The sequence below is a fragment of the Malaclemys terrapin genome, chromosome 7 (genome assembly GCF_027887155.1).
Source record: "Malaclemys terrapin pileata isolate rMalTer1 chromosome 7, rMalTer1.hap1, whole genome shotgun sequence".
NCBI classification, from domain to species: Eukaryota; Metazoa; Chordata; order Testudines; family Emydidae; genus Malaclemys; species Malaclemys terrapin.
The window spans coordinates 123622645-123642288 of record NC_071511.1 but is presented as its reverse complement, the minus strand read 5'-3'; the positions used below and the strand labels follow the sequence as shown (position 1 = coordinate 123642288).

Here is a 19644-nt window from a genome sequence, read left to right as displayed (position 1 = left end):
CCCGAAACCCCGCATTTCCAGTCGCTGCTAAAGTTGATCAGGGCGTTTCTTTCCATTGCATTTTTCCTCGGCGGATCTTGAAACCCACCGTGAAAGTGGCAGTGGGACAAGGGGAATGCAGAGCCGCGGGTGACGGCAGAAAACCAGCCCATGTGAAGGCTGCAGCGGGATGGTGGCGGGAGGGGGTCATGGTTTCCCTGGGAATCCCCCCCTCCCCAGGCAGCTTGCGCTTCATGAGGGTGGATCTGTCTGTCCGTCCATCTCCCTCCCCCTGCGAGCGAAGCAGTTGGTGCCTCTCGCAGGCGGCCCCAACTCGGGAATCCGGGCGCGGGGCTGACATCAGCACTGCGGCAAAACGGACAGCTCCAGTCGGTCTCCGCAGCGCCGCCGCCCGGGAGACCGCCGCCTCCCCGCCCCGCCGCGCCTGGCGCCCCCCGCCCCGCTATATAAGGCCGGGGCGCGCCCAGCCTCCCCCCAGCCTGCAGCATGAGCTCGCAGCCCCGCTACCTGGCTTCCTCCTACCGGCAGATCTTCGGGGAGCCCCTTCGGCTGCCCGCCGCCTCCTCCCGCCCGGGCAGCGCCTCGCTCTCCGGCCCCTCGCTGCCCCGCCGCCATGGGCTCCCGCTGGGCGCCCCCCGCCGGGCTGAGGCGTGGGGGGACCTGGGCCAGGCGTCCGCCCCGGGCCGCGAGTACCGCCTGGGCCGGGGCGGCGAGCAGGAGCAGCTGCAGGGGCTGAACGACCGCTTCGCCGGCTACCTGGAGCGGGTGCGGCAGCTGGAGCAGCAGAACCGGCTGCTGGAGGCCGAGCTGGGCGCGCTGCGGCAGCGCCGGGCCGAGCCCTCCCGCCTGGGCGAGCTGTTCCGGGGCGAGCTGCGGCAGCTGCGGGCCCAGCTGGAGGAAGCCGGGGCGGAGCAGGCGGAGGCGGCGCGGGAGCGGGAGCAGCTGGCCGGGGAGGTGCAGCGCCTGCGGGCGCGCTGCGAGGAGGAGGCGCGGGGCCGGGCCGAGGCGGAGCAGCGCGCCCGGGCGCAGCAACAGGAGGTGGACAGGGCGGCCCGGGCCCGGCTGGGGCTGGAGAAGAAGGTGGAGGCGCTGCGGGAGGAGCTCGCCTTCCTGCGCCGGGTGCACCAGGAGGAGCTGGCCGAGCTGGCGGCCGCGCTCCAGGCCGCCCAGGTCGCGGTGGAGCCGGACCTGGCCACGCCGGACCTGAGCTCGGCGCTGCGGGAGATCCGCGGCCAGTACGAGTCGCTGGCGGCCAAGAACCTGCAGGCGGCCGAGGAGTGGTACCGCTCCAAGTTCGCCAACCTCAACGAGCAGGCGGCCCGCAGCAGCCAGGCCGTCCGGGCCAGCCGCGAGGAGATCCAGGAGTACCGCCGCCAGCTGCAGGCCCGCACCGTGGAGGTGGAGAGCCTGCGGGGCGCCAACGAGTCCCTGGAGCGGCAGATCCAGGAGATGGAGGAGAGGCACGGCGCCGAGGTGGGCGGGTTGCAGGTGAGGGAGCGCGTGCAGCGCCGGGCACCTCCGCCCCGGGCAGCCCTGTGCCCCGTGCAGCGCCGGGCACCTCCGCCCCGGGCAGCACCTGGCACCTCCACCCCATGCAGGGCCCTTGTTCCCCATGTGGCGTTGAGTATCTCTCGCCCGCGCAGGGCTAGGGACCGATGGCCACCACTAGCCAGACCCAACTGTCCATACCTCTCCCATGCACTCTGGGACATGTCTAGCCTGTGCGGCATTGGACTGACTCAGCTACCCGAGCTGAAATGGTCAGAGAAGTCCGGTTATCACGGATCAGCAGGGGCTGGGGAAGTCTGTGGGGAGTTTTCTAGTTTGACTGGGAAGGCAGCGACAGCGGAGTTTGATGACAAGCAAACCCGGGCATGAGCCGCTGGAAATCAGGGAAGGACCCCGCCCCTGGGAGAGCGGGGGTTAAAGGATTTCATGGGGGGAAAGGGTCCCAGAGGATGAACTAAGTGGGGTTGTTTGGGAGTTTTACCTTGGCTTTAGTAGAACCAGGATGTGACACACTGTGTTGGACTGAGATTGGGGAGCAGGCGTGCAGGGAAAGCTAGCGGTGTAAATGCATAAAAGTGCACACAGCCAGAGGCATGATTTCCCGATAGCCCCAGGGATGTCTCTGCGAAGGGATCAGTCTTTAGGTCTTCTGCCGTCCCACCCTCAAGAGCGGTGTGTGTCTGCACTGCACGTACTGCAGGCTTCATGTGGGTGGGTGTTGGAGCAATAGGCAGACAGGGCTGGGAAAAAGTGTCTCTAGCCAAGGTCCTGAATTTGACATTTACCTTCGCCAGACTTCAGCGGATCGCTGTAAAAAGTCTTTTAATTCACGTTTAATGAATGAAGAGAATTTAACCCCCAAACCAGCCTTTCAAGTCAGTTTGTCACTTTGCAGCGAAGCTGAACTCTGGAATTTCACTCCTCTTCTTTTTCGTGCTGGGTAATTTCTAGAAACCACCCGAGCTGCCTCGCCGCGGCCTTGCCCTGTTTTCAAGGGCATTTGTTACATGTACTGTGAAGTGCAGCGCTTAGAACCCTTCACAGCTATATTAGGAGAAATATTCCTTAGGGCCTGCTCCAAAGACCACTGAAGTCCATGGAAAGACTCCCTCTGATTTCAATGGGCTTTGCATTAGACCCTCAGTCTCTTTTGGGTGGTTTGGGAAATATGCTAATTTAAATTCCCCTGACTCTCAACAAAATATAGTTTTTGTTTTTTTTCCAGATTTTACTGTGTGGAAGCCCTCCTGAGGATAAAAATAAAAAACAGTGAGGTTGCAACATCTTGTTAACCTAAATGATCATCCATAGCTAAATTGTACAGTTTCTTCCTGAATTACTGCACATATTTAACTGATACTATTTACTATTTATACTGCAGTGCTGCCCCCAAGGATTTTCAGGGCCATACTGGGCTAAGGTTGTATAAACTCATGCTACTTGCTCTAAACTGCTTGCAATCTACGTAAATAGTTGGTGCTATTATCCTTCACTTAATAATATGGAAATATTTGTATGTCCTGTGATAGTGCATACAGACAGACTCAAAGGGATTACATATTAGTAACCCTCTTAAATATTGTAGCCTCGATGCCATGTAAACAGAGATCGCAAGAACAACCTATATGTAGAAAGAAATACTAGAACCTGATTAAACTCTGGGATAGTTGAAATTGATCTGATTATGGAATATCAACTTTTTAATGTATGATCCTTGGATTTTAGTTTAGTGGGGGTGGTAATTAGTGGCATCTCTTGCATCCCTTATAGGAAATTATAAAAGAGAGATTAAATCAGTAGTGTCCTATAGAAATGTGTATATATTAATAGAAAATTAGATTCTTTCCATAGTTTGGGGTGTTTTTTAAACCATCCTATAGATTTCTGTAGCAGGGATACGTTTTCTCTATGAAATTCTATAGGACTGTTTAAAAAGTTATTGAAAGAGTCCCACTTTCCCTTCAATTCTGTAGGACTTTTCCATAAGGGAAAACATTGATAGGTGCTCATAATGTTGTCAGCCTCACAGGTTCTACAGTGATATTTCTTGTTGCAGCCTTCCATATAAGTCCCCAGACTTTACTGCTTTTTGCTCTGAAATAGCTTCTACTAGCAGGCATGGGTCTCGGGCCAAATGTAGCCCACAGTTCTACAATAAGGTCCATTGGTGCCCTCATATAGGTGTGGTCCATGAAGCCTACAAATTCCAGCATGCAGTGCTCCACCTTTATCTGTTTGGGTGAAATTTAGTTTTTAAGCATTTCCTCTTCTTACAGCCATGGGGGCTAAAATTAAAGAGTCCTGAATAAGGGGCCCAGTTAAGCAAAATGTAACTGATCCACTTAAGTGGAAGATATAGTCATAAATTGCCGTTTGACCCCAAGACGTGCTGAGCACCCAGCACTTACATTGATTTTCAGTGGGTATCACAGGTGTGTCCTGTGGCTCAGGCCCTTAGGTAATGCAACAAAACCTTTTTACATTGTCCGAGCAAGTGGCATGAAAAGCAGCCTCATCTCACCTGTGCGATGCTGAATCCAAATCTGGCACAAATAGGCCAGGAAATACATTTCCTTGCAGCACCATCCAGGATTGCCACACGAGTGATGCCCCCCGTGCTAGTGTCTGAATGGCAACTGCACAACCCACGCTTGACACAAGCTGCTCCCTGCTAACACAGGATCACAGAGAATGGAATGAAGAAGAGGCTGGGATTTATACATGGGTTTAGAAACAACATATGTTAGCAGGAAAACATGAGTGCCAAACAGGGGCGTGTAGGTAGGGCAGAGAGGCAGAGCTCTGTATCTGAAGTACTTGTCACTCAATATGCTTGATATTTATTATTCATCTTATCCAACCCAGTCCCAGAGCAATAGGGGAGAGGAATATAGCCAAGTTCTACAAAGAAGGGGTTTTGTACCCCCGGGTGCGCGAATGAGGTGACAGAATTAGAGGAAAGGAACTGAGCAGTGTTTTATCTGAGAGTGGAGTTATTATCCAACAAAACCACTGTTAATGTAGTTGGTCAATAGCACAGCATTGCTGTACCAATGAGGATATTATTTATAATGACTTGTGTGGTGACTCCATCTGGGAGCCCCTCTCACAGACCAAGTCCCTGCTGTGGTAGGTGCTGTACAAACGCTGAACAAAAATGTTATAAATCAGGGATATTATAATGGGAGTTTACATTACATGGGACACTCATTTTCTCCCAGAATGCCCTCTGCATCTCTGTGTGTGCCCTGATGATCTCCCCATTCTTTCTTCATTTGTAACTCCCATTCCGCATCCTTGAGTTCCTGCCCTAGGGTCACTGTTCTTGTGACTTAATCAAAATCCATCAGCGATGGTTATTAAGGGGTCAAAGGGGGTCACAGGAGCAAAGCAAGGCTTTGCCTCTGAATTCAAGGCAGAGGGGGATGTATGACAGCTCAGGGACTAGACTGATGGAGGCCGTGTAAACAGACATTGCATCTCTAGAGTAACTCCACTGAAATCAATGGATTTACCCAAGGTTGACATGGGTAGAGCCGAAACCAGGATTTGGCATGTTTAGCTCCGTGCATTTTGCTGCTGGCGGCCATCTTTGCATTATGTATTTAGTAGGTTATGCAAGACACAAAATAGGACAGGGAGGAGGAAGTGGCGGAATGAAATAGCAATGAGTCTCTTCCACTGTAGACACAGAGCTGCACCTAGTCATTAAGGGCTGACTTGGGAAGAAACACAGGGGGAGAAAATTTTCTTAGTTGGCCAATGTAGAACAGCCGGCTTCCCACACAGGTCTAAGTTATACAACTTTCATGTGCATTCTAACTACATATACATCCAAAAAACTAAAAAAGCCTGAATCAGACGGTGCCTATGGGAACATCTGACGCAACAAAGACATTCCCAGATAATTATTTGGGTTGGGAGGAACCTCTTGTGGGCCATCTATTGCAGTGTCTTCATGGTATCAGCTTTGATTTTATGATCCTGAAACAATCTCTGCGTGATTGCCTAGCCTCTCTCAGACAATGGCAATTCCACAGTCTCTCTAAGCGGTTTACTCCATTGTTATATAATTTTCCCCAATATTCAACCTATATTTTCGCTGCTGCCTGTTCCGCCTTGTTTTGTAACTGACTAATGAGATCATTGTCCTCTTTGCAAACCCGGGCTGTATTTATGGGAAAAGCAACCACGTGAAAATCCCTTGATTTTATGACAGCAAAAAAAACCCTGTCACTCTGACCCATTGCACAGCTGGCAACTTCATTTATTAGGAAAATTTGCTGCATGCCTTAAATGACCTATGTGCTGCTCCTGCTGAAGTCAAGGAGTGTTTGTCATTGACCTCAGTGGGAGCAGAAGAGAAGGTTAAGATTTGTGACAAATTTCCTCAAGTTACTTTAAAAATATTTACAATATTTTAAAAGACAAATATGCTTTGCGACTTGATGGCTTATTACCTAGCACGCACTTTCCACTTTACCTTTACATTTTCACCATTAATTTGTGAAGTAGGGAAAAAAATAAAGCTGAGGTCATGGAAGGCGTAGATGGTATTAAGGAGAGGTGGAGCAGGTCTGTGTCTCTTCCATTACTACCATCTTCTCTTCCTACTCCTTGGGGAACTGCTGTGTCTTCGACTAAGCTCCGAGGAGCCTTCCTGTGCTTCTCATCGCTGGCCTCATGTCCCAGCCCCCGTTCTTCAGTCCAGAAGAGAGCTGGACTAAACTCCTTTGGAACCTGGAGATGCTGCTCATCGGCTAACCTCAGCTGGTGATCAATGTGGGTCCCTCCCTCTCAAGGCGTTGGGAGTCCTGCCTATGGAACACTGCTAGCTAGTTTGGGGAATCTACCATGCCACCATTTTGCTGCTGCCGTAAGACACTTTGGTTCCTGCTACACTGTGGAACAAATTTGCTTCAGTGGTTAACATTTCTCTGTGCAAAAAAAGTGGTCTCTCCTCATGGTCATGCCTAAAAGCTCAGATAAACCCTTAGCCACAAGAGAGGGAGGGCAGCTCTAGCACAATCCTTAACTTTCCTTTAGGGCAGGGGTGGGCAAACTACGGCTTGTGGGCCGGATCCGGCCCATGAGCCATTTTACGCCGGTCCCTGAGCCGCACCAAGTGGCTTGGCCCCGCTCCGTCCGGGGCGCTGGGTTGGTGGCCAAGCCGCGTGGTGTGGCCACTCTCCAGCCAAGGCGCAGGGTTGGGGGCTGCACCATGCGGCTCCATCCTGCTCTGTGGGGGGGGCTGGGTTGGGGGCCACACCCCTGAGCCTCTCTCCATGCCCAACCCCTTGCCTCAGCCCTGGTCCCCCTCTCCCGCTCTCCAAACCCCTTGATCCCAGCCCAGAGCACCCTCCTGCACCCCAAACCTCTCCGCCCCACCCCAGAGCCCTCACCCCCAGCTGACGCCTGAACCCTTTCCCACACCCCAGCCCTGATCCCCCTCCCGCCCTCGGTCCCAGTCCAGAGTGCCCTCCTACACCCCAAACTCCTCATCCCCACCCCAGAGCCCACACCCCCTCCTGCACCCCAACCCCAATTTTGTGAGCGTTCATGGCCCTCCATACAATTTCTATTCCCCGATGTAGCCCTCAGGCCAAAAAGTTTGCCCACCCCTGCTTTAGGGGTTGGGCTCCCACCATACATAACCCTTGCCTTGCGTCGCAACAATCCCATTCCACAGCCCCTTGCTTTGTTTAATCAGTCGCTAAGGGCCAAATCCTAGGAGGTGCAGAGCACCCATCTCCCATCACTCAGTGAGTTATTTCTCTCAACTCTGGGCTCCTCTGATGTGGCTAATTGGACACATTTGTCCAATTGTCCCTATAACAACCATCCACAAAAGTAAATAAAGCAATTGGAAAAAATGAAAGAGGCAGCTCGAACAGCTGCCGTCGCCTTGTTTTCGGGCCGCAGTTCTCTTCATTGGAATTTCCCCATGCTGCGCTCCTGTCCAGGAATCTGCTGGGATGGATGAGTTGGCAGTTGTATTTTTCCCTGTCTCTCTAATGAAATGAACATAAAGCGTTCAGCTAAGGACTTTGCTTTTGAAACATGGCTCCTTATCTCCCTGGGCTTGCTTGATTGCAGGACAGCATCAGTCAGCTGGAGAACGACTTGAGGAACACCAAGAGTGAAATGGCTCATCATCTGAGGGAGTATCAAGACTTGCTCAATGTTAAAATGGCTCTGGATATAGAGATCGCTGCATACAGGTAACAACTCACAACATTTATTTGACCTGTCCTCGTCTGTGCCACCTTGTCTGGCACAAAACCATAAATTGAATAAAGCACTTGGTTTTGTTTTAATTGCTGAGGGTAAATGGAGGAGACATGCAGTGGATGGGGGGGTACTCATCACACACTGGGTACAGCAAGTAGATGCTAACATACCTCAGTCCTGACCTGCGTTACTCCCTGATAGGCCAGTCTGGGCTCCCCGCCATAGCTCTGCCAATGCCCCTCAATCCAGGCCCAATGTCCCTCCTGCTCTGCTAGTCCCCCACCCCCACATCCGGTGTTTTTCTTCACATTAGAGCAACGCAAGCCTGTGTTTCCCAGCTACATTATTTTGACTGAAAAAGATTCCAGATCTGAACAGCAGTAACACCAGAGCTTGCTGTTTCCAGCAGCTCACTCTGTGTCCTTGCAGGCGGGGGTCCCACCTTCTGATATGGAGGGTGACCTCATCTGAGCTCTGTGACCCCCACCCAATATCCTTTCCAAACACCAGTTACTCCATGCATATGCCCCTTAAGCTCTGCCAATGCCCTTGGCCCCTCAAACTAGTCTCTTGTCTGTGTTTAGTCTTTTCCCATACTTGGAGATGAGCTCAGAGATTGATTGACCTAAATCCTGCATGTGACATAGGAATACCCTCCCCACACACACACCTTTTAACCTCTTCTGGGAGGCTGAGTCCCCATTTCTCTCCCCTTGGGATAATGGGTCATTACAAAAACTAATTTCTCCATACTAATTTCCCCCCTACTGTTTGAAATGGACCACCCTCATTACCACTACAAAAGTGATTTTTCGTCCCTTGGTATTCTACTGTTAACTGAATTTCTCGTTAGCACTGACCCCCGCACTTGGTAAGGCAACTCCCATCTTTTCGTGTGTGTGTGTACACACACACACATACACACCTGCTACTGTATTTTCCACTTCATGCATCTGATGAAGTGGGCTGTAGCCCACGAAAGCTTATGCCCAAATAAATTTGTTAGTCTCTAAGGTGCCACAAGTACTCCTCGTTCTTTTTGAAGTCAAGGATTGAGCCCCTTGCATTAACCTTCTAGCCCGGGAGTAGTCTTGATCATTAGCCTATTGACGAAGGGGTTGTTCAAGTCCCACCCCTGGGTCTCAGCCCCGCTCCTGCTGGTGCTGTATTCTTTGCATGGTCCAGCCCTATCCACTATGGGATTTGCTTCCCTGGGCAAGCAAGGTCATTTTTTTGGCTCCTGTCCCTCAATAAATGGTATTTCCAAGTTCGTTTGAAACTGCAGCTACATCCTGCCTTCGCGTCCAGCCCAGCTCAGGAGTGACTGAAAGCCATGCCTGGTTGACAACCATTTGGTAGCCTACTTGAAATGGTGCTCAGCTGCCATGGTGATGGGCCTGGTATAAGAACTTACATTAAACAGACTACAGCACACACCACTGCTGATGCTGGTCTACTACTGCGTGTATAGCTTTGCTCACTGTCCCAGCGCTCCAATCCTGACCTGCAGAAACCTTTATTATCCACACTTGGCCTCTCGATTCAGCCCTGTCAGTGTTTCTCAGGTCCACTACTGGTACCAAACACAGCTCTCTTGACGTGCCTCAGTCCTGACCTGGCCTAGTCCCTCACCCTCCACAATCGTGCCAATGCCTGTTAATCTTGGCCTTCCAACACTCCTTGCTCTCCCAGATCCTGGGCCTTTCTTGAGTAGATCCTGGCCTTCATACCCAATTGTTGAGTGGTTTTGTGATGTACATGTCTGGCGCCATGGCCAGATTCACACTCCTGTGTGAGCTAGGGCAGCACCTGCATTCAAGTGCAGCAATTCCATGTCCACACTAAGCACAGCTGATATTGAAATGCCAATTCTTTCCCCCTCCACAAAGTTCTCCCTAGTCCCCTGTAAATGGGCAGGGGGAGAGGAGAAGCAGTCTCAACTGCCGCTATGCAGTTGGCTCGAGACTGCCACACTGCTGGAACGATTGGCCTGTTGATCATACAGCTGGGCCTGAAAGCGTTCTGTTGTGTCTGATTTAAAACGGGGTGAAGCTGGGAAGGTTCAGGAGGTTTGAACACTCGTGAAATGCAGGTGCTTTGGAAATGTGTATGTTTTTCCAACAGCCATCAGAATGAAACCTCTTGAGACAGCGAAATTGGGTGGGATTCAAGGTGTTGCTTCTAATGGCTAACGCCCTCCTCTTTGGGTCCTGACTCACTATGAATGACCCTGCAAGTCAAGACCGGTCAGAACACTAACACTCATCCCCACATTTGAACACGGAGGTGCTGGAAGGGGGTGTTTCTCAGCAGGGAGCCTTTGGCTCTGGAAACTTGCTTCCCCTGCAAAGCCACTTGTTGTCCTTCTAGACAGCCTTTGCAGCATGTGTCCTCTGGCCTATCTTGAGCTGGTGAGAAAATTTCATTTGTGGACTAAGGTTTTCATTTGACTGTTTTTTTTTTAATATGCATTATATTTACCATAGTGGAACTGTGCCCAGAAATCACCAATGGAGGCATATTTTATATATCGGTCACATAAGAACCTGCTTTCTGATCTTTCCTGCCTTGTTCGGGTCCAGGTTAGAGCCCACAAAAACACAGAAAAAATAACAAAGGGGGGAAAAAATTAACTGAGCTGTTTTAAACCTTAACACGGTTTGGGTTGAGTTTCAGGTGTAGATGTGGAGGGCTTCTTATTTTCATCCAGATATTGCCTGAATCAGAATTCTGGGTCAGACACACTCAGACTTTGCAGGTGTTTAAAATCTGAAACTGGATCCTAGATCACATTTTGCAAATATCCGTGCCACTCCCCCCTCACCCTCCATCTTTATAACGAGCCCATAAAAATAAAACAGATCCAAGCACATCCAAATGTATGGAATGTTTCAAAACTGGGTCCAAACTTTGCAGCTGGAGCTCATCTCAGTTTATATCCAAACTGGTTTGTTCATCTTTAACCTGAGCAACAGAGGAGGTAACCTTCTCCAACTAACCTCTCCTTCTGTGATGTGTTTTCAGGAAGCTGCTGGAAGGTGAAGAGACACGTTTTACCACTGGAAGCATCAGCATTTCGGCTCTGAAACCACATTCTAACCCCAGTTATTCTTTCCAGCCCAGAGTCTTCAGTTTACCTGTGGCCACTGCCTCAAAAATCTCTCCTACTCTGTCTTTTAAGAAAGAAGAGAAAGAGGAGGCTTCTAAAGTGTCCTCTAAAGTATCATCTAGTCAGATGAGGGAGACCTTTGCTGAAATGAGTGAGGAGACCGTAACTAAGAAAACCGAGCAATCAAACCCAGAGGAAGGAAACATTACAAACCAAAAGATTTAACCTTTGAAATTAATAGTATTAGCGTTTAAGGGGGAACAATCTACACTAGACCTTTCAATTGTCTACACCTGAATTAATGCGCTTGTCACCCAATAGAAATGTCCCAGCGCTTCAGCATCATTAGAAATAGTACATCCCACACTCTAGCCAGGAGCAATTAAATGACAGAGGGATCTCAAAGCTTAGGCTGAAATTGGAGAGGATGGCAACTGAGTAGCTACATCTTCTGTGGTCATCACGATTAGTTAAACCAGATCACACAGTAAGGAACTCCTCACTGCAAAGCCAACACAATCTACCCGCATTCATGGCTGCTCCTGATGGACGTCTCACACATGTTAAGGCTATTTCCAGTTACACACTATACTAGGAGAAGGCTGAATTTGGTCTATTCTTCCCCGTTAAAGCAATTCCAGGTTTGGATAGACGGTCTTTGTAGCACCCTGCTCTGCAGTTAGCTAGATGCATGTTGGTCATTTCTGTGATTGCAGTGACTCGTTGTGTCCATATCACCTCATTCCATCTGGTAGCCAACGGGTTAAGAAAAATATATTGATTAGAATTGACAGTACCAACTAGTCACATGGTTTGAATTTTTTTTAAACTATAATTAGTTTCTTGATTTGGGGCCTTGATCTATTCTAAAAATCATCAGAATGCAAAACAAACCAACAAAAACCAAACCCCCAACAACCCCAAATTCTTGAGCTGTAGTCTATCACTTTAAGTCTAGAAGCACAGAACATTCTGAGGTATGCCCAGCCTGACTTTTGCACTAGCATTAAACTATCAGGTGTATACATTTCTGCCAACTGACTGTTTCTATAGTTTGGCGACATTAGTCTGTCCATACTCTCATGAGAAGAGGTTTATCAATAGCACACGTAAGTTAGGAGAGTTTCCTTCGTGTATTTAAAATGGGTACACACTCCTGCACTATAAAATCACAAGTGGATCTCAGTGGCTCTTCCAGTGCATTTCTGAGAACATGTTGGAAGATGCATATTTTTTTGTCCTCGGTATTCAGACTCAGAAGCAACACAGCTGCACAAAAACTCCACTTCTGCTTGATAAATAGACACCAACTGGTGCTGTGAGGTAATATGATTAAAATAATTCCAACTTCCACCACACCTTTGCAGATGAACAGTCATGGACTCACAGGTGACCATAACAGAGAGATTCTAGTCACTGGAAGGATGGATTCACACCCACTGTTTTTCCAAAGGAAGGGATTCTGGTAGGGTAGCATTTCACCTTCCATTTCAATCTGCCAAACTTTGTTAGTGTATGTGTCTCCAGCCTACCTGTTCCAATGTGTGCCAAGTTCGATATAGGATTTACTTCTGTAGGTTTTTCCAATGCCTTAAAATCGCCAGCGATCGCTTTTGCAAAAGCTGAAGACTGCGTGTGTGTTGTGTGTTTGCCAAAGCACTGTGCCATTATGAGGTTATGATAACACAAAACCTTGGTGTCAGTGTTGCCAGGATAAGCTACTGGAAATAGAACATTATTTGCTCACACTTTTCCTCTTCTACTGTAAGGCACAAGATAATAAAAAAAACTGTGACATGAATCCCACCATTCTCTGTGTCCTCTTTCAGGCTGTCTTGATCTGAAAACTCATCATCTTCTCTGTTCCTGGGTCAGTTTCTTTTGTCACACCAGTGCAGCCCCGTCTTCAAAGCATAGAAGAGCATGATTTGGTATAATGCATAAATCTGTTCTTAGGGGTGCACTAGAATGGAAACTAGAGGGCCAGGGTCCTCAGCTGGCATGAGTCGTCATAGCTCAGTAGATGTCCATGGAGCTGTAACAATTTGCACTAGCTAAGATTCTGGCACATTATCTAATAATTTGGCTATTGCTATTTTTATAGCTAGTTTAGCCCTGGTGAAAGGTGCCAACGATAGCCTGGAACACTGAAGCCTGGTGTTTTTATCCACACAGCGGCTTTAGTATAAGCAAACAAACATACCTTACACCGTTTCCCATCCAGCGTACCTCCTCCCTTGCTTAAAGGGGCCATCTACAGAGCAAGAGAAGAGCTCAGTGTACATGGACCATTACTTTGAGACTGTCCATTGTGATGGAGATTTTTACGGTACAGACACGTGTGCTAGAAACTGGACCAAGACCAGCAATTTATGTCATACAGGCCACTCAACAGCTGGCAGATGGTAATGACTTTTTGGTCATTAACAACCTGGACCACATTCATTGTTCACTTCAATACCACTGACCCAATTCTGCCGTCCGTCCCAGGAGAGCAATTCCAGGGATTCCACTGTCAGATCCTGCAGACTGGCCTAGTAGACACCACACACAGCTGACGATAGCCTAAGAGCCAAATTCCAACCTCAGTGATGCTAGTGTAAACTCAGAGGGACTTCAACAGTGACACTCCGGATTTCCACCCAGAAGTTGGATTTCACTCCCCCAAGTGGCTGCTGCATCTCTTCAGGAAAAGGAAGGACGGGTGTGTGCTGCTGGCTCCTTGGTTGTGTAATAACGGTTCGGCATGAACCGCACCAGTGAGAGATCATCCCAGTGCAGTAGGTGGGTGTGGTCACAGCACTGCCAGTTTCTCTGCAGCTGCTGTGTTTGTCCTGATGGCTGCATCCCTCCATGGCCTCTCCAGCACGGGAGAGGTGACTGGAAGCCCCCAGGCTGGACAGAGGCAGCAGCTGGAAGGGACCTGGCCTTCCAGCTGAATTAGGGTCACGCCTATATTTTTTTAAACAATTTCCTGTAGGGCGGCAGATATCTACCAGTGGAGACAGTCCTCAAGTCAGTGGGCGCTTCTACATCCTAACTGCTTAGGCATGAGTCACCATACTTGGATTTTGGCAAGGCTGGAATGAGTTCAAACATTAAGGGTCATTCTTAGTCCCCCTGGCCCATGTTAATTGCCCCTGCAGAACCTGTTGCACAGATGACTGTGTGTAGCTTCCGCTTGCCCTTTTGATCTGGTTGGATACGATCAGAGTGAATAGCCTAGAAAACCCCAAGGTGTGTAAAGACGCCACGGTGAGACATCTCACCCCCAGGAAATCTGGCTGATGCATCACAAGCTGTCACCAGCATTGTCTGGCTTCACGTTCCTTAGATTTAGAACTGATCTGAAGCAGCGCTGGAGACTCTTCACCTACCACCACCAAGCAAGTGTTCATTACTTTACACTCCCCAGCAGCTGAAGCTAACGATTACAGATTGACAGACCTACTCATCCTTCAATTCGCATCACATTCGTGGTGGCGCCGGCTGCCCCAGCCTCTCTTTGCACTCATCTTCTGCAGCCTGGCTGCTTTTGTGTACCGGCCACTCGACTTCAGAAGGCTACTTGGCCAGGGGTGCAGGCTGGAGCTGGGGAATAAATCCTCCTTTGTGGTCCCATGTTTTGATTAGGTTCATGGCCAAGACTGCAGTAGGGAAGGAGTGAGTCACGCTGCAGATGTTTAAAGATTTATACTTCTGCAGCAACTCGCCCCTCTGGAAGAAAAGGCAGTTGCCGCGCACAGGCTGTATGGTTAGAAAGAGAAGCAGCAAAAAGCTGCCCATTTCCTGAGAGGCATCTGCGTTTGTCACCATGGTTAGCCTCACCCTGAGGCCACCAGCTCGCACGGCATGGCTGGGTGGTTCTTTCTTTGCAAGTCGCTTTCTCTTTGGAAGGCAATACTGGCCGGAGCAGAGCACACATCTGGGCTGGCTCATTGCATGGTGGTGTGACTCCACTTGCTACATTTACACACCGATCAGCGGGGGTGACTGAAGTTAGTGGTGGCAGGGTTCCGTTGATTTCACAGCACCCAGGAATGGAAGAGGCTCATTTTTGGTTCATTGATTCCTAGATTCCAAGGCCAGAAGGGACCACCGTGATCATCTAGTCTGAGCTCCTGTACAGCACAGGCCATAAACTTCCCCAAAATAATGTCTAGAGCAGGGGTGGGCAAACTACGGCCCGCGGGCTGGATCCTGCCCAGCCCCTGAGCTCCTGGCCAGGGAGGCTCGCCCCCGGCCCTCCCCCGCTGTGCCCCCTTCCCCCACAGCTTCAGCTCGCTCTGCTGCCAGTGCAATGCTCCGGGCAGCGGGGCTGTGAGCTTCTGGGGCAGCGCAGCTGCAGAGCCCGGCCTGACCCGGTCTCTGGGCTGTGTGGCGGTGGTGTGGCCCAGCTCTGTCAGGCGGCGCGGCCGTAGCACCACCAGCCATCGGTGCTCCAGGCAGCACGGTGAGGGGGTAGGGAGCAGTGGGTGTTGGCTAGAGGGCAGGGGAGTTCAGGGTGGTCAGGGGGCAGGGGTGTGGATAGGGGTCAGGGCAGTTGGGGGGGGGAAAAGAGGGTTGAATGGGGGCAGGTGTCCCAGGGGGCAGTCAGGAAGGAGGGGAGGTTGGATGGGGCGGCAGAGGGCAGGCAGGGGCAGGGGTTCCGGGGGCAGTCAGGGGACAGGGAGAAGGGATGGTTGGATGGGGCAGTAGTCCCGGGGTGGGGGGGCAGATAGGAGGTGGGGGCCAGGCCACGACCCCGTCTCCTAACCGGCTCTCCATACAATTTACGAAACCCGATGCGGCCCTCAGGCCAAAAAGTTTGCCTGCCCCTGCATCTTTCCTAGAAAAATGTCCCATCTTGATTTAAAAATTGCCAGCAATGGAGAATCCACCACAACCCGGGTGAATTGTTCCAATGGTTAATTACCCTCGCCGTTAAAAATGGACACCTTTTTTCCAGTCTGAATTTCCAGCCGTTGGATTATGTTAGACCTTTCTCTGCTAGACTGAAGAGCCCATTATTAAATATTTGTTCCCCATGTGGTAGTGGTGGCAGCGACACTGGAAGCAAGAACTACGTGGTTCCATTGGAGATCTGTGCAGTTACCAGCCGTGCCGAGAAGAGCAGGACTCCATAAGGTGTTGTGCTATTCTGCACACATGGAGGCCTTTTTACTTTTTTAATTAAGAAAATATGAAGGCTGAGTTTTGCTACTGGCGATGCAGCACGCTTTATTGTCCCTCTCCAGACACAGACACACCCAACTTCCTGTACAGGATTCTGGGTAGTGTAGTCCAGAGGCATTTCCTATACCGAGAAATAATATAAATAGAGCAAATGTTTCCATCCTAGGTACTCATATGGCCTCCCATTATCGTAGTATCTGAGTGCATCAAAATCACTAATGTCTTCCTCCTCCCCACCTCTGTAAGACGGCAGTGCTATGATCCTCCCTGTGCACAGCTTACGTCGACCTAACTCTGCAAGTGTCTACATTAAAATGTCGCTCCCACCCATGTAACTCAGCCTGCGAATGCCAAGCAGAGGTGCTGTTTCCAGCCCTGGGTTCACTCACATGCTTGGCGGTTACATTTTCCTTCCCCATAGGAGAGTTTGAGGATGAGGGCAGTGAAGGTGTCAAGTGTGGGAAAGCTCATGTTACTGCCGGCAGCTGCTGCCGGCTCTGCTCCAAGACACAGGATTCCGGTTTCCAGCGCCGCTGCTTCTGCTGTCACCACAGCTGCCAAAGCACAAAGGGGAAAATATATATATATATATATATATATATATATATATATATATAAATAATAAAAACAGAAACATCCCCGGCCCCCACTGTAGTGCATAGAACTCGCCCTTCTCTAATCCATGCCCAGGTCAGCAGCGATCAAACACTGCCAACATCTGAAGGCCACTCAACAGCAACATTAGCTGGTGATCTCAGCCCAGGTCCTAGACGACAGACGTAAACAGATGGAGCCAGCATAACGTGATTCTGCTCATTTACTTTTCTGGGAGCTAGGCTGGGCTCTTAACTGGTCCTCTCAGCAGAGAGACCTCAAGAACCTGTTTCCCTGGCTTGATAACCTTAGAAAACAGGGACCCCTGAGGCCCTAAACATCTAGGGCCATACACTAGGGATGAGTAACGCCATGGAAGATGGGATGAAGCTGGCTGAGAACGTATGCGAATTAAAATCAGCTGGGCGTCAGCAGCGAGGTTCCGATTTCATCCCCGACAAGGAGCATTTATTGTTCAGAACAGACACAGAAAATTAGGGGTTCTGCAGGAGACTTGGTTTCAAGTTTTAGCTATACTTGATGAAAACTTTGTTTCTAAAGCGTCAGACTAAGGAACGTACAGAATGTGTTGGGCGCTAAAAAGAGAGAGAAACGTATAAAGCCATCACCGTACGTTGGCCCAGGCAGCAGCAGGACAGCTGGGTTCCGCCTGTGGCCCTGTGCGGTCCCTGGAATCCCTTCCCACAGTGGCTTGCTCAGTTCAGCTGAAAGAGAATGTAGTCAGTGGGTGAAAGTTCAAAAAGAAACCCCCTTATTCCTTTGGCAACAATACAAAGGTCTCCATCCCCAGAACCTGGAAGGGCCCTGCCAGTCTGCAGAAGGGAATCAGTAGTCTCATTTAGCACAAAACATCCTCCAGCAACTAAAATTTAAACCAACAAGCACTCTCTGACTGGTCCCATCCAGCTCTTGGTTCAGACCCAGCTGTGACGGCATTAAGATAAAAGGTTCTTCATGATGCTAGCGACCTGAGCAGACAGCCTCAGAGGCAGCATCCAAATTTTTCATGGATGGGTGCCCAGATCAGGTGCTTATTATAAGCAAGGTTTATGCTAACGAGCCACCATTATGAAGAGTTCTGTCCTGCAACAGACCCCCTGGAGGCCATGAAATTGCATGCATGAGTAGGGGTTTCAGACCTGGGCCGTAAGTGCTCATGCTAGAGCATCACATTTGTCTTATTATGAGGGAAGAAGTCATGAGTGGCAGCCCAGTTATTAGCACATTATTTATCTAGCTGCTCTCCCCCCCAGAGCACTGAACAACAAGCACACAGAAGTCACAAGACCCACCAAGGAAATGCAGCTGCCACGGAGGTGGAACATGGCAACTACTTTCAAGGTGCCTAGCAACCCCACACAATTGTTGAGGGCTGAAAGGTGCAGCATACAGTACGCTGCTGAAACTGCAGAGGGGGTTTGAGGTGGCAGAATGCGGTCACTCAGTCTGTAAACTGACCGGGACCCAGGGCCGGCTCTAGGCACCAGCAAACCAAGCACGTGCTTGGGGCGGCACAATTCCAGGGGCAGCATTCCAGGTGGTTTACGGGTTTTTTTTTTTTTTTTTTTTTTTTGCTTCGGCAGTTGCGCTCTCGGAGGTTTGTTTTGTTTTTTGCTTGGGGCGGCAAAAAACCTAGAGCCCGCTCTGCCGGGACCAGGCCTGTAGCCAAGTCAAAGGGAGAGATTGTGGGATGCTGGGAGATGCACTAAGCAAAAAGGCAGTTTAGGGAGTACCCTGCAGAACTGTGAAATACCAGGTGCAAATTTATTGCATTTGAGAGGATTCTCAAAACACAAAGATTATACCAAAAAAAGAAACCGGCCCTGGGCCTTGGTATTTATCAGGGTATCCGTAACTAGGATGACTTGCCAGGGTGGCAAGTTAGGATCTGTTAAAATACTACTAGGGGGGCAAAACCACTCACACGTACCCAAGTATGGTAGTTCAGGACATGTGTCTGGGAAAGGGAATCCTTCTTCCAGACTGTGGAGTGACTAAGGAGCTGCTCTGCAGACACTGCTGCAGCCCTCTTACTATTTGTAATATAGTAGCACTTGGAGAGAGAGTCCCATGGTGCTGGGTGCTGTACAAATGCCCTGTCAGCTTAGCTTTGAAGCAGAGGGAAAGAGGTTGATAAGCACCCATTAGTAGCTGGTCTCTGGAGAAGCCATCAGACCACCGGAAGAGACAACCTTGTTTAGTGGACTGAACACAGGGCTGGTTCCTGAATTCTTATATTGGCTTTGCCTCTGGTTACATGTCTGGCTTTAAGAACATAAGAACGGCCACATTGGGTCATACCAAAGGTCCATTTAGCCCAGTATCCTGTCCTCAGACAGTGGCCAATGCCAGGTGCTGCAGAGGGAATGAACAGAACAGGTAATCATCAAGTGATCCATCCCGTCGCCCATTCCCAGCTTCTGGCAAACAGAAGCTAGAGACACCATCCCTGCCCATCCTGGCTAATAGCCATTGATGGACCTATCCTCCATGAATTTATCTAGTTCTTTTTTGAACCCTGTTATTGTCTTGGCCTTCACAACATCCTCTGGCAAGGAGTTCCACAGGTTGACTGTGTGGTGTGTGAAAAAATACTCCCTTTTGTTTGTTTTAAACCTGCTGCCTATTAATTTCATTTGGTGACCCTTAGTTCTTGTGTTATGCGCTTCCAAAGAACTTGTTTTCATCTAAGTCCATCAAAAAATTTCTACCCTTTCACATTTAGAGAAATACATTAGTGTCGAACCAGCAGTGACCTACCAAAACCAAACTACCATCGCCATTAGAACTAATAAAAAAAGCAGTAAAGATAATATCATGCCATCCAGCATGGAAAGGCCAGCAAGCATTCTGCAGTCGATCAATACTGCATTTCATTTGGAAATGGGTTATGATTAATCTCTAAAGGCAATAAAATGCAGTCAAGTGATAAAACCTGTATCTATGGCAACCTGTTAAAACCACCAGAAAACCTAAGATTTCTTGACCATTTAGGCAGGGAATTC

The 19644-nt window shown here is 49.6% G+C and overlaps 1 protein-coding gene across 1 annotated transcript; it reads left to right on the top strand.

The window, feature by feature from the left end:
• The first annotated feature begins 409 nt into the window (after positions 1 to 409).
• INA (internexin neuronal intermediate filament protein alpha) lies at positions 410 to 12650 on the top strand. The gene is made up of 3 exons (XM_054034143.1): positions 410 to 1488; positions 7606 to 7730; positions 10765 to 12650. The coding sequence occupies exons 1-3, from the start codon at positions 487 to 489 to the stop codon at positions 11072 to 11074; spliced, it is 1437 nt and encodes a 478-aa protein (XP_053890118.1). The 5' UTR covers positions 410 to 486; the 3' UTR covers positions 11075 to 12650.
• Positions 12651 to 19644: the final 6994 nt, after the last annotated feature.

Excerpts from the sequence above, each read along its gene's own strand:
- INA (XM_054034143.1), top strand. The coding sequence starts at position 487 with ATGAGCTCGCAGCCCCGCTACCTGGCTTCCTCCTACCGGCAGATCTTC. Across the intron at positions 1,489-7,605 it reads CCGAGGTGGGCGGGTTGCAG|GACAGCATCAGTCAGCTGGA; the intron begins GTGAGGGAGCGC and ends GCTTGATTGCAG. Across the intron at positions 7,731-10,764 it reads ATAGAGATCGCTGCATACAG|GAAGCTGCTGGAAGGTGAAG; the intron begins GTAACAACTCAC and ends ATGTGTTTTCAG.